The following is a 13,874-nucleotide window of genomic DNA, read 5'->3' as shown; positions in this document are numbered from 1 at the left end:
AGGCACAGAATAAGTTAAACTGTGAAAACACAGCAAAGTGTGGTGTGATCAAAAGCGTACATTTAGTCAAGTCTGGTGACTTTGCATTTAGCATTTATGCAGTATAGAATTTCCTAGGGAAACCAGCCTATTTCCTGTGCTCTATCAGTGATGCGGGAAGCCCTATGTTTTAGACTTAAAGAAATTTAATAACTGAATGCATACTTTGGGAGGAAATATATTATTAAGTTATTCATTTTTCTCCCTAATCATGAGTAAACTTTAGGAGAGACTAAAAGAACATAGGAAACACTTGAAAAATAGCAGGTCCTGACAAGATTTCTTATACTTTTTCATTATTGCAGCTTACTGCAATAATGATTACTTCAAGGGCTCAAAGAACCATTTCAAGGCAATTTTCTATTTAATTTTGTGCAACTATAAAAAGTAAAAGTTAAAAAACATAAATGAAATAATCTAGCACCCACAACAGTATTCCCTAAGAGCTATGTAAATTATCTGATAACACCTATATCTTCAAATTATTAATATTTTAAGACCCTTCCCTATTTGAAACAGGACTCCCTGATAAGCTTCTTTCCTAGCAAAATAATTTTAGATCCTCAAAGAACCACTGTATTTACCAAATGCAGCAAGTTCAAAATTTAATATTAATTATATGATTAAAGTGTATGTTTCAGATGCCCTCAAGAACATCTTCAAACCATTTTCAGCTTCAAAATGTTTACTTAATAATTTAATAAATGATTGGATTTCCTGCCTCAGATAGTTTTAAGTATTATATAGCCAAATCAGTTAGGCTCAAACAAGATTTCACTTCTCTATTGAATTCATGTACTCTTAGTTCAGCCAAGCAAAAAACAGCTAATGCCATCTCGTTTGAAGAGCTTTTATGCTGAATTTGACACAAAAGCAATCACAGAGCAGACAAAAAAGGAATTTCTTTTTCAAACGCTGAAAGGGAAAAAATAAATGAAAACTCTAAGCCTGGGTAAATCTCTCTTGACACTGGAAAAGAAAGTTTAAAATGATCAAGAAATAATTTTTCAAAGATGCCATGGCCAAGTTTAGACCAATCTTAATAGCCCAGGGAAAAGTTGTGAAGTGAACCTAAGTTCTGCCAAATGAACTGAATACCATGATGATCATTTTTGGCAGTTTTTGTTGCCAAAGGGATACCATCTTATCTCTTATGAAAGTTAAATGACTTCCTCTCTCATGGGATTTGTCATAGCCTATTGCAAAGATTTTGATCAGTACGATTTTCCCTAACATCTGTCTTTCCAACTCAAAAGAACATCATTATTTTCTCAGGGCTATGGAGACTAAATCATGCCATGTGGTTGGCAAAATCAATTACTTGTTTGATTAAAAATTAAGGGTTACATAAGAAATAAACTATGCATATATGCCTATATATCTAACGATTTTCTCTTAATTACCAACTTATAAATGGAAACACTAGGTCACTTACAGCCTAAGCATACATTCTTTTACCAAATTAAGACTTTCCTATTCTTGTCTTCTTCCACCCTAACTTAGCTCTTAAGATGGACTTATCCTAGATGCCATTTCATACTGGACATCTATTTTGTGAAGAGACTGCTATTATCTCTATTTTATCACTACTCTCTTGTTCTTTGGAAAGAAAGGTTTTCTGAATGTCCAAAGCAAATGGATATGAATAAAGATGCACCCTATACAAATATGATGAAAATTCAATAATAAATACTGAAAGTTATCTAGCAATATATGTAAATATTTCTAGAAAATACTAGGTTAAAATAATAATTTACTCTTCCATTATAGGAAAGATTAAAATATGTAGGTAAGAAATGAAGGGTTAAAGGAAAATATAGGCAATTCTAGACCATTAAAATATTAAAAGCATGGGCATTTTTTCATGAACGACAAAGTATGGTGAATACTTTAAAGACTCAGAGGCGAACCTTGCAAATCATTTCATTGGGACAGCAAGGGCAGTTACCAGCAATGTTACTATAAGGAAGGCTGGATGATACAATCGTAGCCCTCAGCTCTGGAGACACAGCTTGATGATTGCCTTATGTGGCTGACAGACTCTCCTGGCAATCTCAGGGACAGGAATCAGAAAATCTTTATGGAACAAAGAGACCCAGTCATCTTAGCCAGCATTTTCTTATGTCTATTTCCACACTTCTTAAAATAAAGTCTAAGAGATAAGCCAGGCAATCTCACCCCTTATGTGAAGACATTAGAAATAAGGGCCAATTCCTCCTTTTTAAGTTCTCCCTGAGTTGTAGAAGAAATAAAAAATGACATTGTGTCTCTATTGTCAAAAACAAATGATTTTCAAGTATAGTTTTAAGTTTTTAATGGTAAAGCAATATGAAAGCTCTGTGGCAGTATAAGATTAAATACCATTAGTTTTCTACCTGAAGTTTTGTCAGCAATAAAATCTTCTCAATTAAAAATTATCACTGTGTCAGACATAGAAAGATTGCATTCATCTGGGGAATATAAAGTAACAAAATAGAAGACTAACTCCCAAAAATAGCCGAGATAAGGACCAGGAGGTTCACTCCATGGCTTGAAGGCCAGCCACACATGCTAGCGGGAAAGGCAGCTGAGAGAGAGAAGGGAGCTCCAAATAAAGGGTGTTCGGAGGATCCTCCCAGGATGAGAGATGCAAGCTGAACGTAGACTATAGACCAAACATGATTGCCACTCAATGATTCTTTTGCAAACCACAGCACCCAAAAGGAGAGAGAAAACAAAAGAGAATGCCCTGCCACAGAGGAGGGATGGAGGGTGGGAAGGACACTGGGAGCATTGGAGGTGGAGAATAGGCACTGGTGGAGGGATGGGTACTCAATCATTGTATAACTGAAACCCAAGCACAAAGATTTGTACATCTACAACTGTACTTCATGGTGTTTCACTAATAAATTTTTTAAAAAAATATATGATTGTGTAACTGGAGATATAGTGTAATGTTTAGGGTACTTTCTTTGCATGCTTCTGACCTGTGTTTGTCCCCCTGAGCCCCAAGTTATTCCCCAAGCCTCACTGGAGTTATTACTAAGGAAAGAAGCAGGAGTAAGCCTTGAAAACTGCTGGGAGTTGCTTCACCCCCCCCTCCAAATCCTAAATTATAATTGTTTTCCAGTATACTCTAATGGTATATATATTTATATATATAATTTGTTATATATATATATTTGCTTTTTTGGGTCACACCCGGTGATGCACGGGGGTTACTCTTGGCTCTGCACTCAGGAGTTACTCCTGGAGTTGCTCAGGGGACCATATGGGATGCTGCGAATCGAATGGCGTTGGCTGCGTGCAAGGTGAACGCCCTACCCGCTGTGCTATCCCTCCAGCCCTCTAATGGTATATTCTTGACTTGTCATTTTAGTCTCCACATAGCCCATGAACAGAAGATAAAATCTGACTTCTAAGAGTAGCAACAACTTCTCCATCCTTCATTTTTTAAAATTGTGAACTGAAAACTATATACACTTTCTACAGAAGTTTTATGAGAAGATAAAATCAGCATATATACACAGAAATATAATCACTAGCACAGTTATTAGCAAAGGAAACCCTTGCTAAATTATTAGTAGAATTATTTTAAGTTTTGGCATATATCATTCAGGACACGGAAAATTACAACTATATTCAACTTTGCCCATATTATGAACTTATATTGAAGTGAGAACTATAGAGCTAAATAAATTCCTAAACACATAACATTAACAAAAATAGAAATTTCCTTAGATAATGACCGAGGACATTTTAGGATATAATCTTAGACTCCACCCCTTTTGGAGAGCTTGGCAAGCTACCAAGAGTATCTCACCCGCATGGAAAAATGGGGCAAGCTACCCGTGACGTATTCGATATGCCAAACACAGTAGCAACAAGTCTCACAATGGAGATGTTACTGGGCCTGCTTGAGCAAATCGATGAACAATGGAAGGACAGTGCTACAGTATAAAAGTTGGATCACAAATCACCTGGTGAGCATTTGAGAAAATTGTTCTTTGACCTCTACTGGCTTATTATAATCAATAAGTTAATTCTCATTAAATTATTGAAATTCAATTCTACTTTCAAAATAAAACTGGCATAAAGACATGGTATGTAGCTAGCCAAACTAGTGGGTTTTAACCTGTATGCCACCTGTACAACAGCATTGATTGACATTTCTATCTGGGAGTTGATAAGCACTATGGCAGATTATGGTTTTCAAGTTTTTTTAATGCCCAAAGACTAGCACTGGTCCTTGATCCTGCAGTTGAAAATCACTGATAAAGTCCCGAGAAAAATGTTACTTCTATAAGAGAACATCATTCTGTCTTTCTTCTCAGATGACACAGCTAATTTGAGATTCAGCAGAAAATCTTTCAAACCAAAAAAAAAAAAAAACTATAGTCTTACCTATACTCAGTACTTATACTCAGTATCAATTCTCACCATTTTACTTCTCTGCTTAAAAACCCCTAACAGCTACCTACTGTTTAGCATTTCAGCTCTCTTTAAATTGGCATATAAACAAGACATTTGAAAGGATTAAATGCACACAATATGCTGTTTACTAAAAGTTAGTAAATAAAATTCATTTTTTTGGCTGGGGCTATAGTAGAGTGGTTAAAGCATTTGCCTTGCACACAGCTGACCTGTGTTCAATCCCCAGCACATCATATGCCCCCCCCAAAATGCTGCCAGGAGTGATTCCTGAGCAGAGAGCCAGGAGTAATCCCCGAGCACTATTGGGTGTTCCCATGAACAAACAAAAATTCATTTTCTTTCTCTTTGTCACTCATCTAGAAAGGTTCTAGATGACTACGTGGACAGGCATATGATCATGCTTTGGGGAGAAAGAGGAGGAAGATGAGAAGAAGGAAGAGAAAGAAGGAAAGAATTTGAGTCAGAAATCAGAGATCAAGAAGATAAAGTGAGACTCTAATTATCTCTGTTTTAATCCCCCTTACACTCAGCCAGATCCCAGATAAGGATGAGAAGCAGGATGGGAATATATTTGTAAGCTCTTTGTTTTATATTTTGTGCCACATTGATGGTACTCAGTGATTATCTCTGACTCTTTGCTTTTTTTCATTTTTTGTTATGACTCCTGGTAATGTCTGAGGGATCATATTTGGTGCTGGTGCTGGAAATTGAACCCAGGTCTGCATCATTAAAGGCAAGTGCCATACTCAGTCTACTGTCTTTCTGGCTTCAGATTTATGAACTTTTAAAGGAAGGAATTAAGCAAAACAGATTGATTCCATATCATATAAGCAGGCTCCTCAATTCCGAGGCGATATTTACAGATGCTCAAATTGTTAAATGAAATTCATTTTAGATTCCTCTTAGCTATCATTTCTTCCCAATATCTACTTCGAAGAGTTTACTATTTATTTCGAGTAAAATATAATATTAATTTAATAAACTCACATCAGATAACACAGTGACATCAGCATGACCCAACTATCATTGGCTCACACGTGAATGTGATTTAATTAACACAAACTGCAGCACCAGCATCAATGTGTTACATTTTAATCCATATTGGATTTTAGCTAGTGTCTAGTGTAACCACTGTTTAATTTTTAACACATCTTTAAAACTAACCTTGGTTTCGATGGTTTTCTTTTGAATAGCCTCTGTTGTGTATGGGCCTTCTTTCCATGATTCAAGCTTGGCTCTGGCCTTCCCCAGGACCTGTTCAGCTTCTTCCTTGGCTTCTAGCCATTGTGTTGAATCCTTTAACATTTCATTCAATTGTTGTCTCCGGTTGTGAAGGTGGTCCTGTACTTCATCCCACTGATTCTGAATTTTTTCAACTGGAATGGGAAAAATGAACACAGGATTAAATACCAATTTGGAAAAGATATCTGAAACTTTACATTCAAGCATTGTCTCACATTTTAAATTACTGACTCAAAAATGTATTCATTGTGCTACAATTTGGATGATGGACAATGCAGTTCCTTAATTATCTCAGTGGCAAAGATCATTATCTCTCTTCTAGAAAAGCAAGAACATCAGTAGTGTAAATAAACACTTAAATTGTATTTCATAATCTATTGAGTATATATATATATATGAGTATGTAAGTATATAAATCTATATATGTATATATAAGAATATCCCCAATTCCTAGAACCGTATGTGAAGAATCCTTTAGAAAAATTAAAATATATTACCCAAATAATTTGCCTTTAACCTTTACAATGCCCAACAATCTTGTTGTCAATACTATCCTTGATATTTAATTCTTGAAATCTTTGTGCTGGCATGATTACCCTCTACTGCACCTCTAAGGAGCAGCTGGTATCCTTTGATTGATGTTAAACACTGGGGTATCAATATTTTAACTATTTTGATATTTGGGGAGGTAGGCATGAAGACTATGTCTTATAAGGATTCTAGTATCCACTGAATGTAACTTGCTTAATAATATGCCACCCTTTAACAGCTACCTTGTTGTAATTGCTTCACTTCCTCCTTCTACCAATATTTTCCCTCAACTCCCAAGTAAGTCACCTATTCTTACTTGCTCTTAAAAACTTTTTCTATTGCCTTCTTCTGGGTTTAATGGAAAGGTGATAGATATCTCAGAAAACTCTTGAAATAATGGCAGATAATTCTTTCCAGTTACATTCTATGTGACAGGCTTATATGAGGGCTATCTTTTGTGATCCTCAGATGCAGATGCCTGAAGATTATGTTCTGAAATACCTTGAATATTAAAAGCAAACATGGCCACATTATGTTTTCTTTCCTTTAAGCACCACATAATCTTTTAAGCTGGTTTTATAAGATGGAAATAATGTCATCCCAAACAAGTAATAAAAGTACTATCTACTTTATCTCTTAAAGAAGAAACATGACAGATATTCTAGATTTTCCCTAAAGCTTCTATAAATGTCATACTTTTCTTTACTAATTTATCTCACATAAGACAACTTCCCTTTTAACACAATTTACCAATGAAAGACTCTTTTTTTTTCTTCTATTTCTAGTTTATTATGAATGGGTGTTCTTTTTTTTTTCTTTTTTTTCCCCCTTTATTTTATTTTATTTTTTTTAAAGTTGTAGATTTACAATTTTTTGTGCTTTGGTTTCAATTATACAATGATCAGATACCCATCCCTCCACCAGTGCCCATTTTCCACCACCATGGATAATATCCCTCCCACCCCCATCCCCCCATCCCCCCTGTCTCTGTGGCAGGGCAATCCCCTGTGTTCTCTCTCTCCTTTTGGGTGTTGTGGTCTGCAAAAGAGGCATTGAGTGGCAAACATGTTCAGTCCATAGTCTACTTTCGACATGCATCTCCCCTCCTGGGAGGATCCTCCAAACATCCTTTATTTGGTGCTCCCTTCTCTATCTGAATAGCCCTTTCCTCTAGGATACCCGGCTGGCCTCTAAGTTATGGAGTAATCCTCCTGGTGCTGATCTCAGCTATTCTTGGGTATTAATCTCATACTTTGTTACTTTATATCCCCCAGATGAATGCAATCTTTCTATGTCTATCCCTCTCTTTCTGACTCATTTCGCTTAGCATGATACTTTCCATATTGTACCACTTGTATGTAAATTTCATGACTTCATCTTTTCTAAGAGCTACATAGTACTCCATTGTGTAGATGTACCAAAGTTTCTTTAACCAGTCATCTGTTCTTGGGCATTCAGGTTTCTTCCAGTTTCTGGCTATTGTAAAGAGGGCTGCAATGAACAAACAAGTGCAGATGTCACTTCGACTATACATTTTTGCCTCTCTGGGATATATTCCCAGGAGTGGTATTGCTGGGTCAAATGGGAGCTCAATTTCTAATTTTTTGAGAATCGTCCATACTGTTTTCCAGAAGGGCTGAACCAGTGGACATTCCCACCAACAGTGAAGGAGTGTCCCTTTCTCGCCACATCCACGCCAGCATCGGTTGCTTTTGTTCTTTTGAATTTGGGCCAGTCTCTGAGGTGTGAGATGGTATCTCATTGTGGTTTTGATCTGCATCTCCCTGATGATTAATGATGTAGAGCATTTTCTCATGTGCTTTTTTGCCATTCGGATTTCTTCTTTGAGAAAGTTTCTGTTCATTTCATTGCCCCATTTTTGGATGGGGTTGGATGTTTTCTTCTTGTGGAGTTTAACCAGTATTTTGTATATCCTGGATATCAACCCCTTGTCAGATGTGTATTCGGTGAATATCCTTTCCCATTCTGTAGACTGTCTTTGTATTTTGGTCACTGTTTCTTTGGAGGTGCAGAAGCTTCTTAGTTTAAGATAGTCCCATTTATCTATCTCTGTTTTCACTTGCTCGGCCAGTGGCGTGGCATCTTTGAAGATACCATTAGCTTCAATGTCATGGAGGGTTTTGCCAACTTTATCTTCAATGTACCTTATGGTTTCTGGTCTGATGTTGAGGTCTTTAATCCATTTTGATCTTACTTTTGTACATGGTGTTAGGCAGAGTTCTGAGCCTATTTTTTTGCATGTAGCCATCCAGTGATGCCAACACAATTTATTAAAGAGGCTTTCCTTACTCCACTTCACATTACTTGCACCTTTATCAAAGATTAGATGAGCATATGATTGAGGAGAGATGTCAGTGTATTCAACCCTGTTCCATTGGTCTGCAGTTCTGCCTTTGTTCCAGTACCATGCTGTTTTAATTATTACTGCTTTGTAGTACAGTTTGAAGTTCGGGAGGTTGATTCCTCCCATTTTCTTTTTCCCAAGAATTGCTTTAGCTATTCGTGGGGGCTTATTGTTCCATATAAATTTCAAGAGTGTTTGCTCCATTTCTTTGAAGAATGTCATGGGTATCCTTATAGGGATTGCATTGAATTTATACAATGCTTTTGGTAGTATTGCCATTTTGACAATGTTAAGTCTCCCGACCCATGAGCAGGGGATATCTTTCCATTTCCTCATGTCCTCTTTTATTTCCTGAAGTAGCGTTTTGTAGTTTTCTTTGTACAGGTCCTTTACTTCCTTAGTTAAGCTGATTCCTAGGTACTTGATTTTCTGGGGCACAATTGTGAATGGGATTGTTTTTTTCATGTTGCTTTCTTCTCTCTCACTGTTTGCGTATAGGAAAGCCATGGACTTTTGGGTATTGATTTTATAACCTGCAACTTTACTATACGGAAAGACTCTTTTTTAACCAAAGATGTCTACAACAGTCTCTCTATAGTTCTACCTAAGGGTCCTCTGTTTTATAATGTAACTTCCACATTGTAGACAGAGTAATAATCTATGTAAATATAATCTTCTCTACAATCTTATGTAACTAGTCAATGTCTTCCCAGTGTCTTCCAGAATATTTTAGCTTAATATTTACATGCTCCTCTGGGTTCTGATCTGTATACTCAGAGGTATATTCTCAAAAGAATACATTACAACATAGTCATGTATAGGAAACTCATCAGAGAACACAGACTGCGACTTGCAGTAGTGGAATGATTTTATATCTAGACTCAAGAGATCAGCAGAGGGAAAATGATCAAAATCAAAGAGTCATCAGGAGATTCAGAGAAACTTGAGAAAATTAGTAATATTTGGTCTAGGGACATAGCCAACATAACCAACATAGAAATTATTCAAAATATTAAAAATATATTGGGGTCAGAGTGATAGTCCAATAGGTAAGGCCCTTGCCTTGCACATAGTCAATCTCAGTTTGATCTCTGGCAACCCTCAGGCCTGCCAGGAGTGATTCCTGAGTTCAGAGTCAGAAGGAACTCCCAAGCACAGTCAGATATGGACCCCAAACTAAGTAAATGATGGTCTATAGTTGCAGGTCAAAAAGATATGTAGGCACATCCTTTTGCCCCAGTTTGTCTTCTTAATCATAGCTTATATTGATTATTGTAGAAAGTACATGTATATAAGGAATAAAAGTTGTTTCATAACCTAAAGGAAATTTTTATTGAGGGCAAGAAGAGATTATTTAAATATCAAAAGCTCCTTTGGTGTTCATTAGCTTTGCTTTCTCTTCTGTTTGAATGAGGACTGGATTTTCTTTGTACATATTCTAAGGACCCTGATACGTACATGAAATCTCTATACAGAGTATTCCTCCAAGTGGTAAATCAAGTAGTTAGGGAAAAGAAGCTTGGAAGATTACTCCATCATTCTATCACTGTCCCAGCATTGTCCAAGATCAGATCTTTTCGATTTCCCAAAGATCCAGTGATTCCTTTACCATGAATCATCTCATGTCCTTTATTAACATTTTCTTGTGTTTTTCCAGGGGTGGGGAATGGGGGCATACACTGCAGCACTCAGGTCTTACTTCTGTGTTCCAGAAATCACTTCTGGCACTGCTTGGGGGACCATTTAAGGTTCTAGTGATCAAACTGCTGTTAGCCACATGCAAAGCAAACACCTTAAACCTTGAATTATATACCTGGTCCTGTAGATCCTCCTTTTGGTTTGCTTTTCTGTTTTGGGGGTCTGACCAAACAGTGCTCAGAGCACCATATGTCTCTCTGTGCTTGAAGATAATTCCTGGCAGTGCTCAGGGCACCATTTGTCATGCCAGAAATCTAGGTACTCAGGTGCAAGACTAATGCTCTATACTACATCTCCAGCACATCACATACAGTCCTCCTTATAACAGCAAATTTGTTGAGATGCAAATATTATGATTTTCATGGTGTGTTCCATTTAATACAGCTTTTATGTGGGGGCTGTTAAACTCTTGGTAGGACATGTATGTTTAGTTAGCTGGAATGCATTAGTTATCTGGGTGAGTGGTGGGTTGGGTGCTTTAGTATACCAAGAGATAAGTATCATTTTATGGGTATTTAACATTTTTGAAACAAAATGAGCTCCAGAGGACAATAACAACAAAATATCATAATGTTATTAACATAAGTATAATCAGATAAATACTATAAAGACAGTCAGCAGATGTATTGCCCCTTGTGAAATAACCAACCATATGTGCTGATCCACATTGCAGAACAGAAATGGCAGCGATTCTTTCATTTACAAAATGATTTGCTCTAAGATATCTCTAAGTGGCCAACTTTTCAAGTACATCTAAATTATGATTTAACTTATAGTTCTATTCGCAGGTTACATAAGATAGAAATGCATATTTATAGTTTCCAAAACACATATACTGAAATGGATTATTCCTCAACTTGGAAATGACCCAAATTTCCATGTACTATAAAATGAACAAATACATTGTGGTATGTTTATCAAAAATGATATACAATGAATAATGCAAATAATATATTTTCAGCTATATAAAATCATACCTATGAATACTATGAACAATGCTGAAGGAAGAAGCCAGCTAAACCAAATATAGTATGTTATATTCCATAAAATTAATGTACAAAAAAAGGAGATGGTAAGTTGACTACTTAAGTCAAGATAGTGATTATCTTCCAGGATTTCTCACTGAAATAAAATGAAATTTGACTTCTGAGATTCTGAAAATATCCTTATTTACATAATTTGCATTCACTCTGTGTATAATGAACATAATTGATATGTTCTCTTTTACATAGGTATTTTCACTTCAGTAAAAATTTATAATACTATTTCACTTTTTAAAAAGTGTCCTACATACAAGTGTTGACAATTCCTCCTTGCAACAGGGCTGGGGCTGGGACCTGTAAAATATGCATCATTTTGGCAGATATAAACAATAGAGAATGCTGTTATTTTGCAAAGGATATAATTCAATGTAGATGTTAAATTTGTGTAAAGAGAAAACCTCAGAAATACCCACTTGTGGGCCAGAGTGATAGTATAGCAAGTAGGGCACTCGCCTTGCATGCAGCTGGCCTCGGTTTAATCTCAAGCATCCCATATGGCTCCTCAAGCACCACTAGGATTAATTCCTGAATACAGTCAGAAGTAAGCCCTGAAAACTGTTGAGTGTGGATCAAAAGGGCAAAACTAAATTCCTACTGTACAGAGAATCAGACTTGAATCCCAGAAACAAATGAGCACAGACAGACAAATGAAGTAGTTAGTCAATTATAAAAAGAAAGAAGGAAAGAAAGCAGGAAAAAATGAATGAAAGAATCACAAATAATTGATATAACTGTCCTAAAATTAATTCCACAGTAACATACACCAAATGACATTTTAGGAGTTTTATGTATATGTTCCACTCTGTCAAAGAATAAAACTAAACATAAAATCTGAAGATCATCAAAGAGAATCTGTTATCTTTGGATCACTGTGGTAGCTGGACATCACATGAGCCTGATAATTGTCCATAACTGGGCAACAATTCAAACTACAGAAATTCACCATACTTCCAACACTTTATCTAGGATATTACTGACAGACCAAAGATATATTGTGGCAATGTACTTGGTCACTAGGGCCCATATTGTTAGATTTAGATTTGTATCAGATTCATTTGGCATACAGAAGTGAAATAATAATAAAATATATGCATATCAACTCAGACAATCTGTGCTTGTTGGTAATTGAAGAAAGAGCTACCTAAATGTGCACATTTCTCTTCTCAGAGGTCCAGCAAGGAAAACTTATCAAGTGATTTGCGCAGAAAGTAGATACTGGATAATGAAGGGAATAAATAACCAATGCTAAGACTTGGATGGCAGACTGGGACACAGCAGGTGTCCTGATTTACTGATCTCCTAAAGTGTCAAATTGGAAACTCAACAATCATGTCAAGAACCACAATAGTGCAGAGAAAGAAACATTGAGTTGATTAAGTACTACATACCAACCAATCTTTTGCTCCACGTTTTAAGCTAGCTATTCTTGATTATTAGTTTACACATTCTTGACTGATTGAAATTCCCAAAACATTTCTCTAAGGGAAAATTTTATTTATAAAAATGAAATGACTGCCTTTTTAGAATACACATTGCTATGCTACAGAACAAAGAACAGCTCTGCTGCAATTTCAGCACAGAAGTTACAGTCTGAGAATTAGAAGTTAGTGTGACTAAGTTTTAGAAAGAAACCTTGACTGACAGTGAGAAATGGGTTATAGCCGTGCATTTGTGAGGAAATAGCTAATTGAATTTTGCAGAAGTTGAAGTTCTATTTCATCAACTGCAAAGCTTAAATGATTATAGTAGTAAAAACAAAGAACTGTTGTGATGAAAAAATTCAATATTAAGAAAACATAGAATATCATACTCAAACAAGGTGTTATTGCTTCTCTCTACAAAGAAAATTAAATCTGGGATTATGGTCATCAGTAAATATCTGGCAGGTGTGCACTGTAGAGCTTAATGATTCCACAGAGCACACAAGAGTTCAAATGAGAAAATCCTGAGTTGTAAGGATTAAATTATAGGTATATATTTTGAGATCATTTGAATGGGCTATACGGGTTACATATATTTAACTATAACCATTTGTAATAAGCAAGCTTCTTTTAAAGTTAAGGCATGATAAGCTGAACAATTTTCCATGATGGAGAGAATATGTATGATTCACAAAAGTCTGTTCCTGAGGTTAATAAAATAGTTAACCAAATGTCAAGCATAATCAAGAAGGGAACACCAACTATCATTATTTTATACTCTTACACTCTTACAAAGCCTGACTACATTTATACCTTGATTAATGTGAGAATATATCCATATTTAGCTTTCAAATAGGTACAAAGAATAAAATCAAAATAATTATTCAAATTATAATAATGATTGGCTACTCTCCATAAGCCACCTAATAATGAACAAGAAAAACTAGCTATGATCTAAAAAGAGGTATTTCAATTTATTTACTGATTTATTTTACTTCTTTAATTTACAGGTGGGGCTTAATATACCTGGTGGTGCTAAGGGACTAGTATTTCTTTGCTTGGAGATCTCTTCTTGTTTTATGCTTGTGGGGCATACATACAGTGCCAGTGATAGAAAGTGAG

General features: G+C 35.9%; 1 protein-coding gene across 3 annotated transcripts in view; it reads right to left on the bottom strand.

Annotated features, from left to right (window-relative positions):
• Positions 1-13,874, bottom strand: part of DMD (dystrophin) — a 2,292,284-nt gene that overhangs the window by 624,962 nt on the left and 1,653,448 nt on the right. For all 3 annotated transcript variants that reach the window (XM_056131284.1, XM_056131279.1, XM_056131278.1), the window contains one exon: positions 5,617-5,828. In XM_056131284.1, coding sequence (XP_055987259.1) covers positions 5,617-5,828 — 212 coding nt within the window. The remainder of the gene's footprint in view (positions 1-5,616; positions 5,829-13,874) is intronic.

The sequence above is a fragment of the Sorex fumeus genome, unplaced genomic scaffold (assembly GCF_029834395.1).
Source record: "Sorex fumeus unplaced genomic scaffold, SorFum_2.1 ptg000086l, whole genome shotgun sequence".
Lineage (NCBI taxonomy): Eukaryota > Metazoa > Chordata > Mammalia > Eulipotyphla > Soricidae > Sorex > Sorex fumeus.
The sequence above is the reverse complement of the archived record's forward strand: the minus strand, read 5'-3'. Positions and strand labels throughout refer to the sequence as shown.